General features: G+C 41.4%; 1 protein-coding gene across 2 annotated transcripts in view; it reads left to right on the forward strand.

Moving 5' to 3' along the window:
* Positions 1-23,291, forward strand: part of KDM4B (lysine demethylase 4B) — a 180,842-nt gene that overhangs the window by 83,417 nt on the left and 74,134 nt on the right. For both annotated transcript variants that reach the window (XM_088149338.1, XM_088149339.1), the window contains exons 7-8: positions 3,751-3,854; positions 11,628-11,765. In XM_088149338.1, the coding sequence (XP_088005464.1) occupies positions 3,751-3,854; positions 11,628-11,765 (242 nt within the window). The remainder of the gene's footprint in view (positions 1-3,750; positions 3,855-11,627; positions 11,766-23,291) is intronic.

Raw genomic sequence — 23,291 nt, forward strand, 5'->3', positions numbered from 1 at the left:
TTAAAAAAAAGAGTAACTTGCCAAGAATCTAAGACTAAAGAAGAAGGGTCTGATCCCCCCCAAACACAAGCTATTTAAAAAAAATAACAACTGTAGGCTTTCCCCCCCTCTACCTCAAAGGAAAACTTAGTCTTCCTTCTGTTTTTCTAATAACCCGTCTACTGCCTCTCTAACCCTTTACACTGCCCTGTACTACCCCTAGCCTAGCTGAACCCCTGGTCATCCATACTCAGAATGTCAGTATGTATCTCTGGCAGCCACTTGAATTCCAAATGGGTTAATTCTGTATTACATTTGCTTTACTTTGACATAGGAACTGATGCCCCCAAACTTGAGACACTGGTTTCTTATTTATAATATTTTTGAGTGGGAAGGAAAATCCCATTAAATAAACATTCCCCAATGGTACCTTACAGGAGTATTGGCCTACAGTTTTGTCACCTCTAGCAGTCCTGGTCAGTGCTGTGTAATGCAAGGTGAAGAGATAAAAGAAATAAGAATGCAGATCTATCAGGAACATCCATTCCAAAGCAACTGGAAGTATTTGGTGTGCTATGGAACTCTCCTGTTAAAAAGATGATATAAAAGGAAACAGAATCTCCACATCAAACTCTCAGATTGAAGGGTCTGTGGGGATAGATCAGATTTTCATTGAAGCGTTAACTGAACTAGAAGAACAGAACCATTCATATAGCATGCAGATTTTTCTTTGCACGAGGAGATGCTATAAGGTGGTAGACGTCCTCTTCTAGATACTCTGAAACATGTTTTCTTGTTCAGTTTCTGTGGCTGTCCATTTGATAAGGGTTAAAAACACCAGACAGAGGGCAGCTGCTCTGAGCTTTTTTGAAGCAACTATTTACACACACCGCTACAGAGCATGGCCCAAGGAGGGGAAAAACTGAGAAGAAAGATAAAATAATTGTTTACAATTTGGAACATGCAGTTCCTCTTGGAAGAGTAAAGCCTGCAAAGCATTGGATTAGGAGAGCCATAAATAGCCAGACTGTAAGTATGCTGAGTCCAACATGGATGCAGTACCTGGAATGATAAGATTGGCATACCAGATTAAAAATCAGGAGTCTGATAACACCTTTTCTGACTGACAAATTTCATTCAAAGGCATAAGCTTTTGTGAGCTGCAGCTCGTTTCATCAGCTCACAAGAGCTGATGCGTTTTAATAAAATTTGTCACCATAGATTAACACGGCTCTCCTACAACAGCTGCTCAAGGAGCTGCATTGGTTGCCATTTTGCTTCCAGGTCCAATTCAAGGTGCTGGTTTTGACCTTTAAAGCCCTTCATGGCATGGGGCTGGGTTATTTGAGGGACCACCTCTCTCCGATTACATCTGCCCACCCCATCAGGTCTGGCAGAGAAGGCATGCTGCGGGTCCCATCTGTCAGGGAATTCCATTTGGCGGGTCCCAGGAGGCAGGCCTTCCCTGCCGTGGCGGCTTCTCCCCCCAGAAGTGAGGTTAGCTCCATCCCCCTTAACATTCCACAAGTCCCTCAAGACCTGACTATGTGATCAGGCCTGGGGGTCCCAGGGGACCAGGGAGATTTTGTGATGGCTCCCTTACTGTGGTTAACATCATCCTCTCTTGTTCTGTGTGCTTTTTAATAATTTTTATAGTTTAATAACTATTTTATATGTATTCATTGGTTTTCTTTTAGCTGAATGTTGTATGCTGCCCAGGTCACTTTTTGTGAGATGAGTGGCTATACAAATATAGTAAATAAGTAAGTAAGTCCCAGTAGTAGAGGCTACACAAGTGGGAGAGTTTTCTGGCATTTGTGACCCATTTGTGGGCTTGTTGCGGGCAGCTGGTTGATCCAGGAGGGACAGAATTGTGGATGATGAACCTTTGACTGTTTCACCTTATCAACTGAGTAAGGGCTAGGGTAAAAGGGAAGTCCTCCATTTAATAGGACTTCCAACTCCAGGATTGTGTGATTCAAAGTGAATTTGTTGTGTTCCTGCACAATAGATACAATTCTTTTCTGTGTTTAGCATGAAGAACCACCAACACAGGCAGGGCAAGCCACAGTATATAAACAGAGAGCAAACTCCACTCCATTCTAGCACTGAAGACGTTACCTAGCCGGGTAATGACGCGTTTGCAAGAAAATGACCAAGCTCAGGGAGCCCCAAGGACTCCACAGTTCAACCCTGAGCTACACATATGCTCTTCTGTTGGAAGAACTAAGACTCAGTTTTGGCTGCTTGCCTGCCTTATCAGTGTGAAAAGCATTTCATTTCCATAGACCTCGACAAATGCAGTGGGATAGTGAACAAATAGCACTAATGCTGCAGTGAAGCTAACTGGTTAGGCTTATTGTAATTGATTTGCATGGCACACGGTCACTGTAACAATAAAAATGTTGACAAAATCTGTTTGGTTGATTGAGCAAGGAAATGTTTTTGCAAGAATGGTACAGGTTTCGGCCCTGCACTTCATGAGGCGAATAAACTGCCTTTTATACATTTCAACATAAGCTAGCATTGGCTTTTATTAAATACTTTATTTCATTATATTGGCCTATTAAAATATTTCTGTAGTGCACTCTATTTTGGTCAACGGCTGCTTAAAGGCATTTAAACCTAAAATCAGAAACACAGGCAACTTTCAGCTTATTGTAGTCACCATGCACTTTTTTATCTGCAGTATAATTCAAGTTTCAATTGTGTTAAGTTAAATGAAGTTAAATGTAAAGTAGATGAAAGTTAAAGGTACATATGTGACCTAAAGAGCTGCCAAGCATGTCAATAGCATTTCCATTTCCGGGCAAAAATAGTGTACTGTTTTCCACAAGAAAATAATTATTTTTGTTACTCATGGGCCAGCTGAAGCTTTCCTTTTACCGGTATCTGTGAGAATGAACATGTTGAGGGGAGGGGGAGAGAAATATGTGCTTTCTGCTTGTTACTTCGTTAGTATAGAACTAGCATAATGCAAGAGCAGAGTTTTTTCCTTCAGTCACTTAGAGAAGCCTACCTTTGAGTGTGTCCTTGCAGTCTTGCACTTCTTTATTAATCCTGGATGCTAGAGAATATAAGTGCAAAACCCAATCTTTGTGTGCACATGTGTGTGTGGTATTTGCACTCTCTCATCCACATACATGCACACAAATGATAAGATGCTTAATCTGTGCTTGGTTGTGAACATTAAGAAAATCTACATGAATATAGGAAACCAAGTAGTATTTTAAAAAAATTGATATTTGATAACCTAATCTTCCTTACAAAGAATATATGAAGGTTATGATTCCCCCAATTTTCAACCTGCAGCCTTTATACTCAGTCAGAAGCAGTTTGTTCATACCATGTGCTACTTCTCAGGACACCCTGAGTCCAAGGGTGAACTGGTCTGTTTCCAGCATGTTTTCCTCTCCTCAGGGATACATCAAAGAGATATAGATATAGCAGATTCAGTGCGCTCACACATGCACTCTGCCTGCTGAGTTTATCCTCACCTGGTTATAGTTAATTTGGCCTCTTAAATGTCTTGCCTTCAGTTTAGAGAGTGAAATGCTTTCTGTTTTTTAAACGTGCAAGGCCTTGTCTGATCTTGGAGTCTCTTTGTGATACACCTTTCACAACTTGTGTATGTTAGAAAATGTGTTCTTTGCATACCTGGCAACCTTGAGATTGTTCACAACTAGCTTTTATTGGTCAAGGGGATCGCAGGTATTTCTTGAGGTGTGTGATACTTACTTTTTTTTTTGTTCCTTTTGAATCCTTTTGTAGGGTTTTTTCCTGGGAGCTCTCAAGGGTGCGATGCCTTCCTCCGTCACAAGATGACCCTCATTTCACCCTCTATCTTGAAAAAATACAGTATCCCTTTTGACCGGGTATGTACACAGTCTGTTTCCAGGAAACCTTCTGCCAACCCTCAGAACGTTATCCTTTCCAAGGGAAGAGCAGGAAGAAAAAGATGCTGAACCCTCTGTGACAGTGGGGTCAAGCTCCAATAGAAACAGGGGACCACTAAACCAAACATAAGGATTCCTGCGGGCCACACATTGACTTAGAAGACCGTGTGTGTGTGTGTGTGTTTATATATATATGTTATTAATACATCAACATATTAAAATCAGATAGGGACTAGATATAACTCATACATGAAAAATAAGTATTATTATTATTATTATTATTATTATTATTATTATTATTACAAACTTGATTACTAGTTTTCAGTGTGTGTGTGTGTGTGTGTGTGTGTGTGTATTTCCCCAGCATCCCACTCTGAGCATCCTTCTAGCCTACTGCCTAATTATCACGCAAACCACCTCTTCCCCTCCTACTCCCACTTACCACCTCCCTGCAATGTTCCCTCTAATTTCGGATGTCCTTTGTGTGGGGGAAAAATTGTTTTGTGCAGTTTTTCCCAAACCAAGTACAATTTGTGCACAGCAATATGAGAATATGAGTGAATTTCAAATGCACATAATAGTGACGTTAAAATGTTTATGTATTTCTTAGTTAAAGTATACAAACTAGAAAGTATAATAGTATGTCACATACATGCTTGAAAGTTGTGTCTTCAAGTCGGTGTTGACCCCTGGGAACTGCCCCCTGCACTTTTCTTAGCAGCATTTTTCAGAAGTGACTTGCAGTTCTTCCTTCCTAGGGGTGAGTGTTGTGGGCTGCATGCGGCCCGTGCTTCCCATCTTCCATATGCTCTGGTGGTCCTGGAAGCTGTAGCCTGAATTGGTTTAAACCCTGTATCTTCCCCCGCCCCCACCCCCCACTTCAGAACTAGGATTCAAGCTCTGCCAGTGAGAAATAAATTTGTTGCTAAATATAGCTGTACCTCCAGGTACAAATTTATACATCTGATTTTGTTATTGTAAGCCAAACCTTATGCTGGGAAAAAATGAGAGAGCGAGCGTAAAAGTAGTTTAAGTACCTCTGTGATGTGCTTTCAAAACTAGGGCTCACTCAACTACCTGAATAGTGAACTTCCCACCCCAATTTTGCAGATCTATAAATGGTGGCTCAGTTTAACACAGCCTCCAGCTGGGCGAGCAGATGGAAGTGCAGGAAAACTGGTTAGGAGGGCTGATAGCAGGCTGTTCTTACAGGTGGCTCGGGAGTAGATAAGCCTCCGAATTAAGCACTTGTGACTGCAAGGGGGGGTTCATATAACTCAGGCTTGTCACCCTGCAGGTAGTTCTAGTTTCACCTTTCTATCCATGGCCTAATTGTCAATGTGGAAGGAACATCTTTACATGGAAGGATAGGTCCAAAAGGGCAGAGAAGGGAAGACAGAGCACACTGACTAAAAGCAGCACTTTGTATTGTTCCTTGGCCATCTTTTGGCACACGTTCATTGATGTGAGAGGCTTCTTGCCCATCCCAGACCTTCTCGAGAACTTACACTTTGGGCATGAACTTGGTGTCATCCATTGGGTGAATTTCATTGCCCAGTCATTATTCATCTGTTTCATCCTTGGAGAAACATTGCGAACTTGGATAAAATGCTCCTGTCTTCATGTCCACTGCCCTAGAGGGAGGGAAAGAAGCTATAGGATAAGATCCTGCCAATAACGTTGACCTTATTTTGCCTGTGTTTTTTCCATTTTCTCTTGAACTGTTTTCTTAATGTCTCTTAAGAAGAGCGAGGCTGTAATGCTGAGGATGTGATGAGGATTTGTTAGAATCTTGCTTGGGTCTGACTGTACCCAGCGCTCCCGTTGGCCATCTCTTTTTTCTCATTGAACACTCTGTACTTTATATTACTAGCAGTTGCAAGAAATAAAGTAGCAGATTGGTATGTTTGCTTGTTCTTTTTAAATATGTTGGGTTTTGAGGAAAAGCCTCTTCAGAGTGGTTTACAAAGTAGAATTTTAAAATAGCATTTAAATCAACAAAATATAAAATACAACCAACTGAAAGAGCAAGCAACAATGAGATTTAACAACTGAAAATGGCTGTTTCATTAACTTTTTATCAGAAGTGTATATGTAATGTGGATCATGTATAGCAAGTACAGGTATACAGACATCAGTAACTTGCAGTAAGCAATGATGTAGTCCTCATACTAAGTTACCCAACACTAAGAAATACCAAATGTTGCTTCTGTTTCGGTAAATTGTGACACTCACACACGGGGAAGGCATTCCAGAGAGAGGGTTCCATGATGCTTTCCAGTTGAAGGCAGCTGCATCTGCATAAGGCCCATCCAGCACAGCTAGTGGGCACTGCAGTCCAAAGCATCTGGAAAGCACTGGTAGCCCAGGATCAGCAGGACATGATCACAATGGCTTGATAGATTTATGTTGTTTTCTCATGTTGTTTAGAACTGTATCGTTTAATATAAAACCTTACATTGACCTGATAGCAAATCAACACCTAATGCAATTCTTTCAGCAGCTGCCTTATTTAAAAGTAGACTGGAAGATGGAGGACACTTAATGCCTGTTTAAAAACAGTCGGAAATCACTCTGTCTCATATTAAAGCTGTCATGGAGAGTTGAGGAGGAAGAACTATTTTAGCTTTCAATGCTATAAGCATTTCTGGGTGGTTTCCTCATATAACTAATTCCCCCTTTGTCTTCACTGCATCCTTTCAGCCTGTCCTTCCACTATCCCTTAAAATAAAAAGAAAGGGTATTTTTGTGTCTCCTTAAACTCAGTCTGAGTAAGTGGCATTAAGCAGTCTTGGAAGGAGGACCCTTCACAGCAGGAAGAGTATGAAAATAAGATGCCTTTGACTCGCTGCATGCCAGAGATAGTGTTCAGTTTTCTCTGTTAGGGCTTTTCTGTGTTGCTGCTTTTTTTGACACTTGATTCGTTACAATAAGTAAATTTTGGTCAGCTGCAGTCTTTATGTGGAATATGAGGAGAGCCATTGCAAAAAAGGCCCCTTTCTGAGTCAACTGTATGGCAGTCCATCACAGAATTCTCTTTAAAAACATATGTAGAGAAGCAGTCTTAAAAGGCTGGTGAACCTCAACCCTTTCCAGTGGAGGGGGAAAGTGGACATTAACACTTGGAGGGTCACCATCAGGAGGGAGAGTGAGTTCCCTTCCTGACCTCACCTCTCCTTCTCTTAGGAGAGTCATGCTCCATGGTGTGTTTGGGGAGAGAACCTCCCTTAGTGGAATCAGCCTCAACCTTAGGAAGCTAAGTCGAAGCAGGAGCCATTTCTAGGGTTATCTTCAAATCAAGAAGAGCAAACCAGATGGCTGCCCCACTCTTTTCGCTTCCTTCTAAAATGCTGTCTGGAATCCGTTCACAGACATTCCTGGCAAGCTTTGAACAGGGCAAATACCTGGGCATTTATAAATCTCTGTAATAGTATTTACTTCTCAAAAGAACTCAGATCGATACCCAAGCTTTTTAATAATTAAAAATGTGTATTTCTGTAATCTCCTATTGATTTCTCCATTTATTCTGTGAAGACCTTGCAGAAGTCAGTAAATTTGGGACCTTTCACTGTGAGGAGCAGCTGGTGTTGGCTTTTCCTCAATAGTTATTACTTTTCTATCCAGGTCTATCCATCAGCTGGAGCATTTTTCTAATTTATTGGTGGGATATTGTTGACAGCAGTGATGTGAGAAGGATCATTCTGGGGCTTGGGATGAAGATGCGTTGGTGTGGATTTTCTGACAATGGTGTAATCTCTCTGTCTGCTTAACTTAACCATCTGCAGCTCTGTCTTGATTTATGAGCAATTTGAAATGGAGCTTGGCAGCAGAGGCAAAGCATGAATTTTTGTCATTGTAAGGGGTGTGTTGTGTGTGTGGAGGTCAATAAAAGACCTCTTAGAGCACCACTGTTGGGGTCCATGACCTATGACTGGGTTTCCCTCTTAATTTTTTTTTTAATGGAATATGGGCATGAGACCTCATCCCTGTATGTGTATTTATTTGGTATTTTTTTAAAAATAGCCCTGGGGCTATTAAATTTGTCATATAAAGGCATATAGCTCATCAGTATCACTTATCGCCTATTCTTCATGTTGGTTCCCTAGTCAGGAGTGGCACATGGTATTTATTTTTTTGATTGATTCATGCACATGCTGATCTGCACAAAATCCTAATAGCTTACAACAATATAAACAGAATTAAAACCAAAATAGTATCACAGTCCATCAAACCGCTAGTATAAAAACAGAAGGCACCCCTCCCCAAATGCCTCTGGAATAGCTCAGTTTTCACTAACTTCCAGAAGGGTATTGGGGTAGGTACAACTCTGGCCTTGAGGTGAACCTGTTCAAAATGGCTGTAAGAGCAAAAACACCCTGGTGCCCCCTTTACTTCTTGGTGCCAGTGGATTACTAATATTTTCTGTTGGAAAGCCTGTACTGGATGGGTCAATTCAGGACAGAGAAGGTGGCCCTGCAAATACCTAGGAGCCAAGCCATATTCTGGCTCCTGAAGTAGAAAATCTCAGTGGCATCTCCTTTTCACTTTCCCTGCCCATCCTTGGTTCCATCATCTCTGTACCCTGCTTCATATATTTGCCCTTCATTTAAAAAAATGTTTATACCCTTTCTTTTTCAGGACCTTAATTCCATCAAAGGCTGATTTTCTTGGTTTTCTCCTGCCTCTCAACCCATTCATTCTTCCTTAGTGTATTTGTTTTGCAATTTGATATCATTCATTCTCTCTATGTAATGAAACCATCTCAATGAACTTTTTTGTATTGATTGCTTATTTTGTCACCCATTTATTTTTGATCTTCTCTCTTTTCTTATTTTACTACATGCTGTTCTTAAGTACCTCATGATTTTTTGTGTTTCTCCTGACATAGTTCTCACTTCCATATGACAAAGTAAGTAAAAGCACACTCTTATACATAGCCATTTTTGCTTTTTTCAGCAAACATTCCCTTCTCACAACTACTGCTACTTTTGGTCAGCATTTACACATCTGAAAATTTATCTATTCATTTCCCCATCTTTGGTAACACCCTACCAAGATACTTATATTCATCTACTTGCTCTAGTTTTTCACCATTGCAAAGATGTGACTCTTTGATACCTTAATTTTCAGATCCATTGTTCTTCTTTCAACATACAGTCTAAGACTTGCTGTAAATCATTCAGGTTATCATCCAACAAATGGCATTGTCAGTATCCAAGCACACATACACTTCCCCAGCAAACACATCTTTAATATTACCACAACCATGCTTATATATATCCATCAATGCATAATAAGTGTGCGTGTGTGTATACACACTTGTATGCAGATAAATTGAACAAGCATTAACATACAGGTATTCACACTTCTGTGAGGCTATTTTGAAAAGTCTTAACTTTCTATGTTCCCCAACTCAGCTGATTAAATTAAACTAAATTCTTTTATTCTCTAAAATGTCTGCAAAGCTAGATATTTTAAACCTTGCTTCCCTAGTTACATAATAAATAAGGATCCAGTTTCACCATATCTTTCCAATGTGGTGACATTTACAGTGATGAGAAAGATGGCTTTCCGCTCTCAAATGGTGTGTAAATTTAATGTCGTCGTAAATGGTGAAGGAGATGAAATTGGTTCTTGACATCCTTTCTCTTTCATTTCATTCTGTGGATATTTGTTCCACTCTTGATTTCCTCTTTGGTGTTTTGGATTTAGACATCTCACATGTGTAATCTAAATGAAGAGAGGGGAAATGTTAGAAAGAGGAATGTACAAAAATCTAAAAGAAGAGTTTGTTGTTGTACAGGACTTTGTGGATGATGGAAGCTGTAGTGCTTCTACTTTTTGATTGTCTTGCTCTACTGATATATCTAGATTTTGAATTTACTGCAGTTCAAATCTGTGTAGAGCTTGTTGGCAGAATGTGGACTCTACATGCCTAGCATTCTGCTCAAAGCACTAGCAGCAGAGATACATTCATTCTTTTTGGCTAGCCTTGATAACGAAGCTGAAAATGAAGGCTTTCAGGAACCTGTCTGTTCCATGTCTTTAGCATTGGGTTGATAGTCATTGTAATGACTAGTCATGATAGTCACTAAATCTGCCATTTAGTGGTGGAGCTGTCCTAAATCTTTCTTCCTAACAGTCTGGAATGGGGCTTGTGCATTTACAATGCAGTTGTGGGAGTAGCTCCCTCTCTGTGCAGTTTCAGAGTTGGAAGAAAGCTGGGCTGGGGCTTAGTCTCATGAGAGAGCTTAGCTTATTTGCTGTGGTAAGTGAAACTGTGCAAACCTATTTTAGAACCAGAGCCATTGCTATCATTCCTGCATCTTTTCTTAGGAGGTGGTGATGATGGGATTAGAACTGTAACCTACTTTTAAGCATCTGTCTGTCTGCCTGTCTGTCTATCTATTGCCCTGGACTCAGTCTTGACTCCTGGCAACTGCTTGGACTAGTCCCTGCAGTTTTCTTGGCAAGATTTCAGAAGTGGTTTGCCCTCTCCTGCTTCCTAGGGCTGAGAGGGAGGGCCTGGCCCAAGGTCACCCAGCTGGCTGTGCCTAAGGCGGGACTAGAACTCACCGACTCCCAGTTTCTAGCCTGGGGCCTTCACCACTACACCAAACAGACTTTCATACCCGTAAGCTCAAGGTGATATATATATATATATTATACTCCCTCCTCCTGTTTTTTCCTCTTGTGAGGTAGGTTAGGCTGAGAGAGAATGACTGTTATTTGTACCCATTGGATTTACTTCATCCAATTAATGATGGTATTGGAAACTAGTGTAACCTGTTAAAACTAGATGCAGGTTGTTTGGGATATATGGTACTTCCCAGCATTTGTTTGCTCTTGTGAGAACTTCATGAAGTACTGGAAGAGTTTGCTTGTTTGTTTATTCAATTTTTATGGCTGCCCATCTCACTAAGTGACTTTGGGTGGTGAACAAAAATTTAAAATAAGAACAATTACAATAATACAAAAATTAAAATACACAGCAGCTGAGAATAAATCACCCATCATAATCCTTAAATTGACCAAGAAACGGCCCCCTGCACATACTTGGGGCCCCAGGTCTGGGCACAGAGCCAGGTCTTTAAGGACTTAGGAAAAGCCAGCAGGGTCACGGCCATCCTGATCTCCGGAGGGAGAATGTTCCATAGGGCGGGCGCTACAGCAGAAAAGGCACATCTTCTAGGCCCCACCAACCGGCATTCCTTAGCCAACGGGTCTCGAAGCCTGCCCATCCTGCCTGACTGGACCAGACAGGTGGAAACAACCCAGTCCCAAACTGTGAAGGGCTTTAAAGGGGACAAGCAGCACCTTGAATTGCACCTGGAAGCACACCAGCAACCGAAGCAGCTCACGAAGTAATGGAATTACATGCGCTGAAAAACCAGCGCCATTTACCACCCATGCTGCTGCATCCTGCACCAGTTGAAACTTCTTCAAGGGCAGCCCCATGTAGAGAGCATTGCAGTGGTCCAGTGGTTTGCATAATCTGTTAGTCAAGTTTGCTAAGATATGTAGAAGATATGGAAGATACATGGAAGCACTCCTGAAACAGTAGAACTAGTCTTGCATGTATGTCTGTGTGCAGAGAAACCTGATTATAAAGTGCATTTCTCTTATATAAATTGCGTGCTGTTCTTTGAAAACAGGGCCACTGAAGATTTAATTCGTTTATCTTAAATCAAAGCAGGTTCTTTTTGCTTCTTGCCCACTTGGAACATAAATTCCTTCCTTCCCTCTTTTCAGATCACCCAGGAAGCTGGAGAGTTCATGATTACTTTTCCTTATGGCTACCATGCGGGGTTCAACCACGGATTCAACTGTGCCGAGTCCACCAATTTTGCTACCCTGCGATGGATTGATTATGGCAAGATGGCCACACAAGTAAGTTCCTGCCTCCTTTAGGCCAGTAGTTTTCAGGGCTTGTACAGAGAAATAAAAGAACAATGTGCAGTGCAAACCATGGCTTGCAAATTGGGGCCAGGTCTGAGAACACATACTTTTATGGTGCTCAACCTTTGCTGCTTTCTTGTGCGAGAGTCAGCATCACACAACAGATTTTACTTTATCTGGGTTCTCTCTCACCTTACATCTGCAAGTTCTGATTTCTAAATTCTGGTTCAGCTGGGAAACCAGGCTTAGCAGTGGAGGAGATAAGCAGTGAATCACAGAGGAAGGGAATCAAATTGACATGAGAGAGGAGAGAGAAAGTGTTTCCCCAGGGCTGATTTTAAACTTGCAGACAATTGTTGCTGGGCATGTGGATTGCATCCAGTGAGTGGAGAAGGTAATGTCTGGCCTCTGTTCTGTGCTGTAGCTTACATCTATATCTAGTGTTCCTCCTGTTGTTAATGTAAGTAATGTAGAAAAATCATATGTCTTTGATATTCTCAGAACTGGTGGTGTTAGCTCTAGTCATTTTCTCTTTCTTCCTAATATTAATTAATACTTTTTTTCTTTATTGCCTGGAGATCAAGCAGTCTATGTGGTTCTGTCTTTTTTTCTCCCTTCCCCTTTCACAAAAACTCTTTGAAATAGGTAATTCAGAGAAAGAGAGCATGAAAACTCATGAAGTTTGAGTGGGTTGAAATCCAGGCTTCCCACCTCTAATTTAACACTCCAACCACTGTACCGTACCGGCTCAATCACGGCTGTAGTTTAGAGATGTGCAAAATGTTTCAAAATTGAACCAATTCAAAATAAACTGATTTGAGTTCCAAAACAAATGCAAAATGGCCTGTTTCAGTCATTTGGGGAGTCAAAAATGGAATTTGTGATAGTTCAGATTCAAAATATGTGCACACCCCAACTACAGTTCCTTTTGATGTCTATCTCCCAACACTATTTCTGGAAGGCTAGCCGCTCTGTGTGCTCTCCCTTGCTTTAGAGTGAATTGGTGCGGCTTGTGGAACTTTACGAAGGTATAGCCTTTAAATACATTCCTCCTCTAGCCTTCTAATTTTTTTCCAATGTACAGAACTTTAGAAATCCTCTGATGTTGCAGTACTTGAAATTCTCCTTGTGTAACAGAGATGAAGATTTTTCCTCTTGTCTTGTTACTTCAAATCTGTTTAACTGGTGTTTGTAGCCCGAATGTCGAGTTTCTCATGGAAGAAAGTTCAGTTTCAAGAATCACACCCATCCCTGTAGATGCATGGAAGCCAAGCAGCCAGTCTCATTTAATTTTCAGTAAAGCGTTTGACTTGAGTTCCCCATGAGATTCTGTTAGAGAAGATGGCAGAACGTAAGCTGGAGTATACTACCATTAGATAAATATAAGCTGATTGAATAATTGTACCCAACTGATATATGTCAATGGCTCCATGCCAGGCTGCATGGATGAGAGGATAGAAAATAGGAATATCAAATTTGCAGGTAACACAAGCAAAAGATGACAAGCACCTTAGAGGACAATGTCAAGATTCAAGAGGATCTTAGATGTAATGGAACAATGGACAGAATCTGACAAGAGAAATTTCATCAGGGACAAATGTGAAGCCCTATATTTGGGTAGGAAAAATCAAAGGCATGAGTTTGGAAGGTAGGGAGTGGGGAGACCATATTGGACAGCAGTGCCGGCAGAAAGGATCTGGGTGTCTGTGAATCTCGAACTGAATGTGAGCCTATAGTGTGATGCAAAAAAGAAAAAAGCAAAGGCAGTCAGAGGCTGGATCAACAAAAGTATAGTGTCAAAATCAACAGATGTTGTCATTCCTCTCTGTAGCACATTGGTCAGAGCATGCCTAGACTATTGTGCCCAGTTATGGGCATTGCATTTTACAAAAGACGTTGACAAACTGGAGCCTGTCCAGGGAAGAGCGGCCAAGATGATAAAGAACCTGGAAGAAATGCTTTATGAAGAACAGTTGAAGACTACACAAGACATGACAGCTGTCTTCAAATATCTGAAAGGCTGTGATGTAGAAGATAAGGCACAATTGCTCAGAGTTGTTCCAGAAGACAGAGCAAGAAACAATGGGTTTAAATTATAAGGAAGTAGTGTTTGACTGGACAGTGGGAAAAAAATCCTAGGAGTATGAGGTATTCTCCACTGGAATAGAATGATTTGGGAAGTGATTGACTGGAGGTGTTTTGACAGCCTTGAACGGACGTTGTCAGGGATAACACCATCCTTCCAACATTATGGGTGTCCTTACATGCTTGAGCATAGCAGAATATTCTCCCCAATTCCCTCTTCCTTCTCCTTCCCATCCCACAACAAAAAGGCAACCATTGGAATGAAAATAAGATTTAAAATGTTACATTCTAGAGTAAGGATAGTGATATGTAGATCTCCAAAGATTGCTAAATTATAGCTCCCAGCATCCCTCACTTTTGGCTACACTGATTTGGGTTGCTGGGTATAGTAATTCAGCCATATCTGGAAGCCACAAGTTTAGATTCCTAGCTAAGTATTATTAGGCTTTGTGGAAAGTAAACTTATTCAGCATAAAATTGCATCTGAAATGCTGGATCAGACCATTTTCCTGCCAACTCTTAACCTTTGCTATTTGCCAAAATAGTGTTTGTTTGGCATGATTCATGCCAGTTTTTGCCATACCTGGAGTTTTGACACACTGATTCATTAATTGGTCACTGGTTCCTATCCTCTAGGAGAATTGCTTGTATGTGTCTGTGTCTGACTAAATTGGCTTCCCCTGCAGATAGATTTCCTTGTTTGGAAATAACAGCAGTTGTAGTCCTAAACATCTAGAAGGGTTTGGGACCATGAATGCAGAGTACTTGTTTCACAGAGGAGACCCACATGCTGTATAATGTAATATTCTGGCCCTGCCTCCTTTCAGGCAACCTGCACTCTGAGCAGGTAATTAAGCCACGTCTGTAGCTGTTTAATTTGAGGAGTAATTATCAGGAAGTACAATAGTGTCTCCTACAGGAGACTACAGACCTGCAAGAATCACTCTATTTGTATCTATATTAATTAGGAGTTAGGTCTAAAACAGCACCTAGAGTCAAAACAGAGGACAGTTTTTTCTACCTTATCACAGTCTGCCTTTCAGCATTTTCTGCTTTTGCATAATTCCAAAATGAACATTTTCAATTTGAGTAAGAACTAACACCATTTTTAATTTGACTTGAGGGGGCAGAGAAGATCTTGACTCTCAGATCTTCAGGGACTCAATCATGTAAGGAAAGCATATCACCCCCCTTAATTTTGAAGTGATTCTGAGGCCTAAGTTTGAAATGTCTGCGCACCTCCGCCACCTCCTCTTTTTTTTTAGCTGCCAGTCTAAACCACCATTATGATTGGAGACTTTAGGCACTGGCCATGTTTGCTGTGACCTAGTTTGCCAGGTTTTCAGCCCATAACCTCTCAGTTTGTCACTGTGGAGTTCAAAACATGGCAGTTTGTCATGGAAATTCTGATGAGAGCTTGAACTACGACAGTGCCAGCAGGCAGCAGCTCTAGTATTAAAAGCAATTTTGGGCTTAGCCAGGTGTTCACAAACAAGTGACATTTGGGAAGTGGCAGCTTTAGACAGAGGCCCCGTGCTTACATTGTTGGGAGCTGTAGCGTGAAATTACTGAACAAGCACTGATGGGCAGAGATTCTAAGTTACTCTAGGCAGAGGGAAGTGGGCAAGTAAAGGAGATGCCATCCTTTTCTCTATTGCGTCCCTTTTCCTCTTTCCTCGTTCCCTCTCGTTGCATCAGGCACCATGATTTGGCTTTTCAGGGTTGCAATCTTCATGGGAACCTCTCTATGATTTTTGCTGCTCAGAAAACCTGGTTTTGACCCTTTGTGTACATCTTGCAGCATCCTTCCTTGTCAGCAACCTGAAGTTCCACTTTGGCTGCACGTTCCAGAAGCAGCAAGGCCGTGGCTAGTCTGAAAAGCTGGTCTGCTGGAACTGGCCATGTTGAAGAAGAGCTATGCTTCATCGCTTCAGTTGCTCTTCTTCCTCTGCTTCCCCACATGATCCTTGACTCTGAGCTTTCTCTGCTTTCCAGTACCATTCTTCACATTCTGCTCCATCCTCCAGTCACCACCAAGACCCTTCCTGCAGTTCTCTGTGATTGGTTGCATCCAGTCCATTCCCACCCTCTCTCAAACCTTATCTACTCCAACATTGGCCAGCTGTAGTTCAAGCTCTTCTATGAACCTTTTCCTCTCTAGTCAGCAGAGGTCTGAAGACAGCCAGTCTAGGTTTCTACCTTCATTTCTAGTCACTTCCTCAGTCTCCTGTGGATCTCCAAATGGCAGCTTATACACATTGGTAGGGTCTGCAGATTCATCCATCCACAGCAGTTTCAAGTGTAGTGACTTTGCAAAAACTGATGCTTATCTTTGCTCTTCTGACACTGGTGACAGTGCACGTGATCTCCTGATGGGGCATGATTCTGCTAACCTTGCTTGTTGCCCTTCCAGCCAGCTCTTGCTATTTCCATCTCTAACTGTACCATTGTACTTCGTCTCTGCTCTGAAAACCATAAAACTCCAAATAAAATTTGAGAATAAGAAGTGGTGGTTTTTTCACATGCTGATTGTGATGAGAGAAATCAAGTTATGCTGTTATTTTTGAGAATGTGTATTCTTTAGTGAAGTAGTTTAAGTATAATTAATTTAACATTTGCAATCTAATTTTCTGTTCATTTACTCAGAAGCATATTGTACATATACAAAACATACAGTAGTGAGTTTTCTCCTAAGTTAGAATCAACCATATTATAGCGATGACAAAACAGTATTGAATTCTGCATAATATTTGAAAATAACTGAATTACCCATATTTGTTGTACCTCCTTATTTATGTTGTGGGGGTGTTTTATTTTCTGAGCTTTAAAAATCCTTTCTGTTCCTCCTTGACAATTCTGAGATTTACATACTATTTCTAAGCTCAGATAATGATACTTTTTTTTTTTTTTTTTAGTTTAGTGCAATAACAACAGTTTCTATTTCCACAACTGGCAAACAGAGATACGCTTGGTGTCCTGCTGAGAGTACAGCAGCTCTAACTTTAATACTGGGCATTTTTTATAAGTTGCTATTTCATTAAAATAAAATGTAAGTAATACATAAATATTCATGTTCATAAAATAAGCTTTTGTTTGATTTTTAAAAATTGCTTACTTCTCTTTGCCTAAAAGTTCCATACTCTCCCAAAATAGGAGAATGTTGCTGGCTACCCACACACACACACATGTATATCAGGGGTCAAAATATCTAACATCTTGAGAAGTTTCATCTTCTAATTTTGGCTGGTAAGTTATGAGCTACAGTTGAATGATTATAGGAAGGCCTAAAACAAGCAGCATTAATACCTTACAGGGCTGATGGTACTGCTAATTCTAGCAGGACTCACTTTGCTTCACAAATGAACATGAGGGGAGCTTAATGATCAGCTCATTAGAAGCAAGTTTTCACAGTAATTATTGGACCAGGATCAGTGTTAAAGGAAATGGGTTCTTCAGCTGTAGGTTTCAAGGTGCCAGGTTTGGTTGTGGGAACACAGGCAGACTGGTGCCTGGGAGAATTCCTAAGTAGGTCTTCCTAAACACTGATTTAACAGAAAATTGGTCTGCTGAGTATTTCTAGGTATTGTACTTCTAGAGTTGGCTACACTGCAGATGGAATGATTTTGCCATAGAGGCTTCTGTCTTCCTCGCTCTCCTTAGCAGCCAATAAAGGTGGAAAACTTGTTATGTTTCTTCAAGGGCCATTCTAGTAGAGTTCCATAGGTGTGGAAGATATAAGTTGATGGTAACCAATTAAATTCTGAGCATGAGACTGGAGGATGTTGCATTTACAAAAGTCTTTGGTGGCTCGATGTGTTTTCTACCTGTCTTTCCTGTGTAATGGGAGGAGGAATTACTTACTGTCAAGTGGCAGACAGCAGTGGACAATGAAAGATTTAACAATAATAAAATAATTGAAGGAGGCAGAATGAGTCCAAATGAGCAGCTGGCTAACTATTTAGAGTGATTTAACTGTGACACAACATGATGTACCTCAAAGGCTACTGTTTAGAATTGCAGTCTGATAAAGGCAAGCATTGGTAAATGAATCTATTGATTAAATTTGCATGTCATTAAAATCTGTAGTTTTCAAGCAGGCAGCATGCTTTTTTGCCTTTTGGATTATATCTGTTATAACAAATCTGTCCATCGTAGAAGATTCATTGCTTCAGATGCATGAAAGAACTGAAAAAGACTTACTTAAAAGAAGGGAGGAGTTTTATCCTGATTATTAAAATGTTTGCCTGTTTAACGATGAATGCTTTAATGTCTTCCCAACCTAGCATTTTCCAGATTTTGGGTCTGTAATTTCCATCATCATTCAAATCAAATCTTTATTACGGTCAGAGACCAGCATAGCCATCATCACTGAGCATTGGCTCTGCTGGCTGGAATTAATGTGACATCAAAAAAAATCTGGATGGAAGTTGTAGATAGCTGGATTAAAGCATTACAGCCTTGGCTGAGAAGGGGAGAAGATAAAAAGCAATGCACCATTTTGTAGCTCAAAGAGAAAGGAAGAGATTCACATGCCCATGTAGTGGCAGCTAAATAGAAATGTTTGGTTGAAAGCAGAAATCTGTTTTTTGCTTACTCTGCTATATAAGCCTTTTTCATGATCCAGCTAATGGCCAGCGTAATCCACGTGCATGTTTCCTTTGCAGTATAACATGTACGTGTCAGCACAGGACAAATGGGCAAATCTGTAGTTCTCAGCCACCATTTGAGTCCTTCCTGTGCTTCTTCCAACTACCCAACTGATCCTTCTGCAGTTGGATGGTGAAAAACAAATTTTGGGAAGGGATGGGAAGCCAGAGAAGCCTCCTTTCATCCTTCCCAGTGGCCTGCTTAAGATAGTTAGGCATCTGCTGCTCATGGCATTGACACTGGTAAACTTGATCATTTTGTATCTGTAACTCCAGGTCATTTATAAATCAGCTAAATAGCATCAGTTTCAGTGCAAGCCCCTTCGCTTATCCCTCCATGATGAAAAATCTCCATTTATTCCTATTCTCTCTCCCTGTTCTAAAACTGGTTATTATACCCAGAAAGTTAGCTCCAATGCCCAGTCACTCAACCAAACCAATCTCTGTGCTTGGTGATGGCTTAATAAACCCCGGGGGGCTGTTGATTATGCTGTATTTTTGAATATTTGCCACCAGCAAGAATTTGGGTAAAATGATGATCCTCGGTGTTGTCTCATGGCTGATAGCTCAGCCCTCGAGATATACCTTGAGTTGCCTGCTGGTGGTTCCCAAGACTTAGAGCTCTGAATGCACATCTTCTCAGCTGTCTCTTCTGCCTTATTCCATTCAGTTGGCTCTGCGTGTCTTTTAAGGGTCACAAGTCAGCCTAACAATATTATCAGTCTCCCACACTCCCTCAGAACAACATCTGCATTCAGGCACTGGGAAATCCCCAGCCAAGTTCCCTTATTAAGGCTGAATGGCAAGCAGAGATAACCATAGACATGGGAGAGCGAGAATTCTCTAAAACAGCAAACAAAGAACCTTACATAAGAACAGAGGACTAGAATAAATGACAATGTGGAAGTACTCAAAATTAGAAGTGAATTACTAAGAAGCAGGCTCAAGCTAAGCGAACGGGTTAACCAGGCAAGGTAGGCTGCAAATGCTCATGCAGCGGTGCTGCTCAGAGGGTGAATCTGTTTCAAAATGGCTCCATTTGTGGAAGATGCTCTGGTTCCGTGCGTAAAATGCTGTTCTTATCCTCCAGGTTGTCGAGGCCACCTTCCCGGCTCATTACTTGCTCAGTTTTGGCTTTTTTTTCCCTCTGGGATCATTACCTTGCAGCCCTAGCCAACAATCTCATCCCAGCAGTTTGGGCCTGAGTGAGGTAAACAAGCAATTTCTAAGAACAGTGTAAAATTCATACTGAAGGCTGCTTCTGGTCTTCCCAAGCCACTGCCTTCCTCTCCTGCTTCCTTCTCTTATTTTCTTTTGTAAACCTTCTAGATCATTGTTTCTCAAACCTGGCAACTTTAAGATGTGTGGACTCCAACTCCCAGAATTCCCCAGCCAGGCAAGTCGCCAAGGTTGAGAAACTCTGGTCTAGACTTAGGCCGCTTGTGGTTTTCTACCTCCCATCATCTGTAGTAGCTGAGAGACATAAACCGTATCTTATAGCCTATTTAGTATTGTTGTTTTCAAAGGCATAGGTTATGCTAATATATGGGGGTGGGGTGGGGTGGGGTGGGATGCTGCTGTGATTTGTAAAGTTTTTAAAAGGGGGAAGAATCTCAGTTTTTCAGATACATTGTTCGCCTAACAAGATTGGTCACTTTTTTTTTTGGCTCGTGATGGGCAGAAAAGGCCACATAACTATTTGCAACCCTGCATTTCTAGTGCTGGAGAATGCTTGCTTTTCTCAGAATGATCAGTAACATGTCTGTCCTGGCAGGGTTTGAAACTCAGATATATGACTTATAGTAGGCTGAAGTCTCTGGTTTATTGTGTAAACTTAGTCTTACATCTGGAACAAACCCCACCCTTCAGCTCATCATGCATTTTTCAGCAAACCGGTTTGTAACATAGCTTCCTCCTTTTCGTCTCAAGGATTTTCTGGTTCCTTGGGACTGATGTGGTTCGCCCTTCTTGCCTGGCTGTGCCTGAGCTGAGCTCTTAGCATTGATTTCCAACCCCCACCCCCTACCCGACCCCTTACAGCACGTAGCACCAGAATCCCTTCTTGCACAGCAAGACTGGCTCTGTAAGTAACAGGTTATGTCTCGCTGTTTACTCTGTGCTTAATTTTATTTTTGCATTACTTCAAATCTGAGTGTTACTTGGCTGCTCATGGATTGCTCATTACGGAGCCTATCATGCAGCGATAATGCCACACTGCTGATAGTGCTGAGCTGCTGCTGCTGCTTTTTTTCTCCCTCCCCTATCCACTTTCTTCAGCCTCTTTTTTTGGTTTTGAATCTTGAGATCATTTTTGTCTCTCTTAATTATGTTTCTGCTTTGGGGTTCTATCAGTGACCTATTCCCTCCCCACTAGTAGACTGGTTTATTTCTGGTGCCAGTCCCAAGATCACAGTATTACTTTTAATTAATACCTTCTGAGATTATTTCCAGTCCTGATATATTTTGAGAGAGAACCACCTTTGTGGGGAAGATTGTTGTTGAGTGTAAGTGCAAAAAATGAGACTTGCCTTTTCTATAGAGAAGATGCCTGCTTACTCCACCGAAACTGGAGTGGGGTGTGTCAGTCAAAGGCAGAAGCACCTTTTTGTGGAGCTACACATGCCAGTGGATTATCTTCTGAAGAAGAGCTGTGTAAGCTGAAGTTAACGGAACTGTGGACCACAGTTTTCTACACTTAAAAAAAAACACACATGCAGCCTTCGTTCGGGTTCAGATGACATTTCCTTCCTTTTTGTGTATTCTGACCATCCCATCCTGGATGTTCTCTTTCCTCCTCAGTCAGAGACTCGTAGGCAAAGTCCAGTCCCACTGAAGACAGGAAAAGGACTTTACCCATCCAAGAGCCCATCTTTGCCAAGTTTTGTCTTGGCAACCAACTTTGGCACTGATAGAATTGTTGCAGGGTCTTGCAAACGGGAATGGATGACGTGGTAAGGAGGGTACAACTGTTTGCAGAGAAGCAATGAGAAGGTTTGAAATAGAGATTAGTTCTAGACGTTTTCACTTGTCTCTTTTTTGAAGGAGTAGGCTTTGAAATGTAATTTTCACTGGGTTCATACTCAGGTCTATGTTCTAGTCAGGATGATGGAGAGTGGATTACAACTGCCATCTTGTTTTCCTCCTAGGAACATGAGAGAATGGATACGCCTGTTTTTGAACACCTACATGCACCCACTCATAATGCCCCCTAACGTGTGTACATGGCATACAGCTTCACCCGCCTATGTTTTTGTCACATAGACTATTTCTTCCTATCTTCCTTGTCTGTTTGCACCCAGACATCTTTGTCTACCTTGAGGGTTTTCTTTTCTTCCCACCCCACCCCCAAAGACAGTCAAATTCCTTCCATGGCACAAGAAAGCTGAGTAAATATCCCGTTCTGAGAATGAGATCTTTTTTATTAATTTGCAGGGTGGAGGGAAGGGGGACATTGGCCAGGGACAGCATGCTATCTGCTGGGCTGTCTGCCTATTTTTCTAATGTACAGCATCTGCAGTTTGAGAGGAGACCGTGCTCTAGTGGAACTTCTTAACAGTGTTAATTTAAAAACACCCTCAACGAGTTGCGACCTAACTCCTAACAGGGAATATAATATCTGCTGTCTCCCGCCGCAACACTTAATGAAAACAGGTTTCCAGGCTGGCAGCTCTGTCTGGTGCATGTGGGTGTATTTGCAATAACTCAGCTTCAGAACAGTGTTTGGTCTGAACAAACTGCATTAGGGTTCATTGTGCTCAGTACTGCTTTATCTGCCTTCTAGTGGAGCTTGGTGGTTCTGATCCATTGACCCTGATATCGTTATTAATTAAGCTTGTATAGCACTGGTCTCCCAACAACTCTGGCTGACTCACAGGTAAACAATGTTAAAAAAGAACAAAGCAATATAATAGTAGACAAGAACAAGGAATAAAAGAAAGCAGCCGGACAGGAGCAAAAGCGAACCCACACCAACTAAAGGGGCCATCAATCACCCTTGCCAAAGATCTGGGCAAAGAACCAGGTCTTCAAGGTCCTTCGAAACACCAGCAGGATGGAGGCCATCGGGTTCTCAAGGGGAACCTCGTTCCAGAGGGCAGGCACCACTACAAAAAAGGCATGCTTTGGGGGACCCGACAGATGTCATTGCTTAATCGAAGGAATCTGGAGCACACCATCCCTACCAGATTGAATCAGCCAGGCAGATACTGTGGGGGAGAGGCGGTACCTCAAGTAGCCAAGCCCGTAGGGCTATAATTATAGTTCTAATATGTGTGTCAGTGAGACCTCAGATTTCATTAAGTGTGAAGGTGTGGTGGACAGTACATGAAATGTTAACTTGAAACCAGTTAGGATGAAACCAGCTCATTTATCTGTTGTTCTTGCAGTGCAATTTGTAATAGAACACCGCTGCTGTTTTTGGTTTTATTGTGTCGTTCTTTCAAATTGTGTGGGCGGCAGACATGGGTTCCTCCTACAATGTTAGTTTTACTGTCTGGGGATGATGGGAATTGTACATTTGGAGGGTACCATAGGTAAGTTGAATATAGCAGAGCCAAGGATAGATTAGAACTCTGTATCTGCTGCTTTGTATAAACACACAAGGGTGGAATCCTGCAGAAATTGTCCCTTTTTCTTAGTAATATATATAGCTGCCCAAGCCAAAATCCACTCTGTCTCTCTTTCAGGAGCACGTTTGCTGAAATAGCAGTTTTCTTATGGAAACTCTTTTGCATTGTATAATTTTCCCCCTCCACATCGTCTTTCCATTTCTTTAGTAAATCTTGAC

This window comes from Python bivittatus, unplaced genomic scaffold (assembly GCF_059951505.1).
Source record: "Python bivittatus isolate LINGU-HERP-01145 unplaced genomic scaffold, Pbiv_v1 ctg000580_np1212, whole genome shotgun sequence".
Classification (NCBI taxonomy): domain Eukaryota; kingdom Metazoa; phylum Chordata; class Lepidosauria; order Squamata; family Pythonidae; genus Python; species Python bivittatus.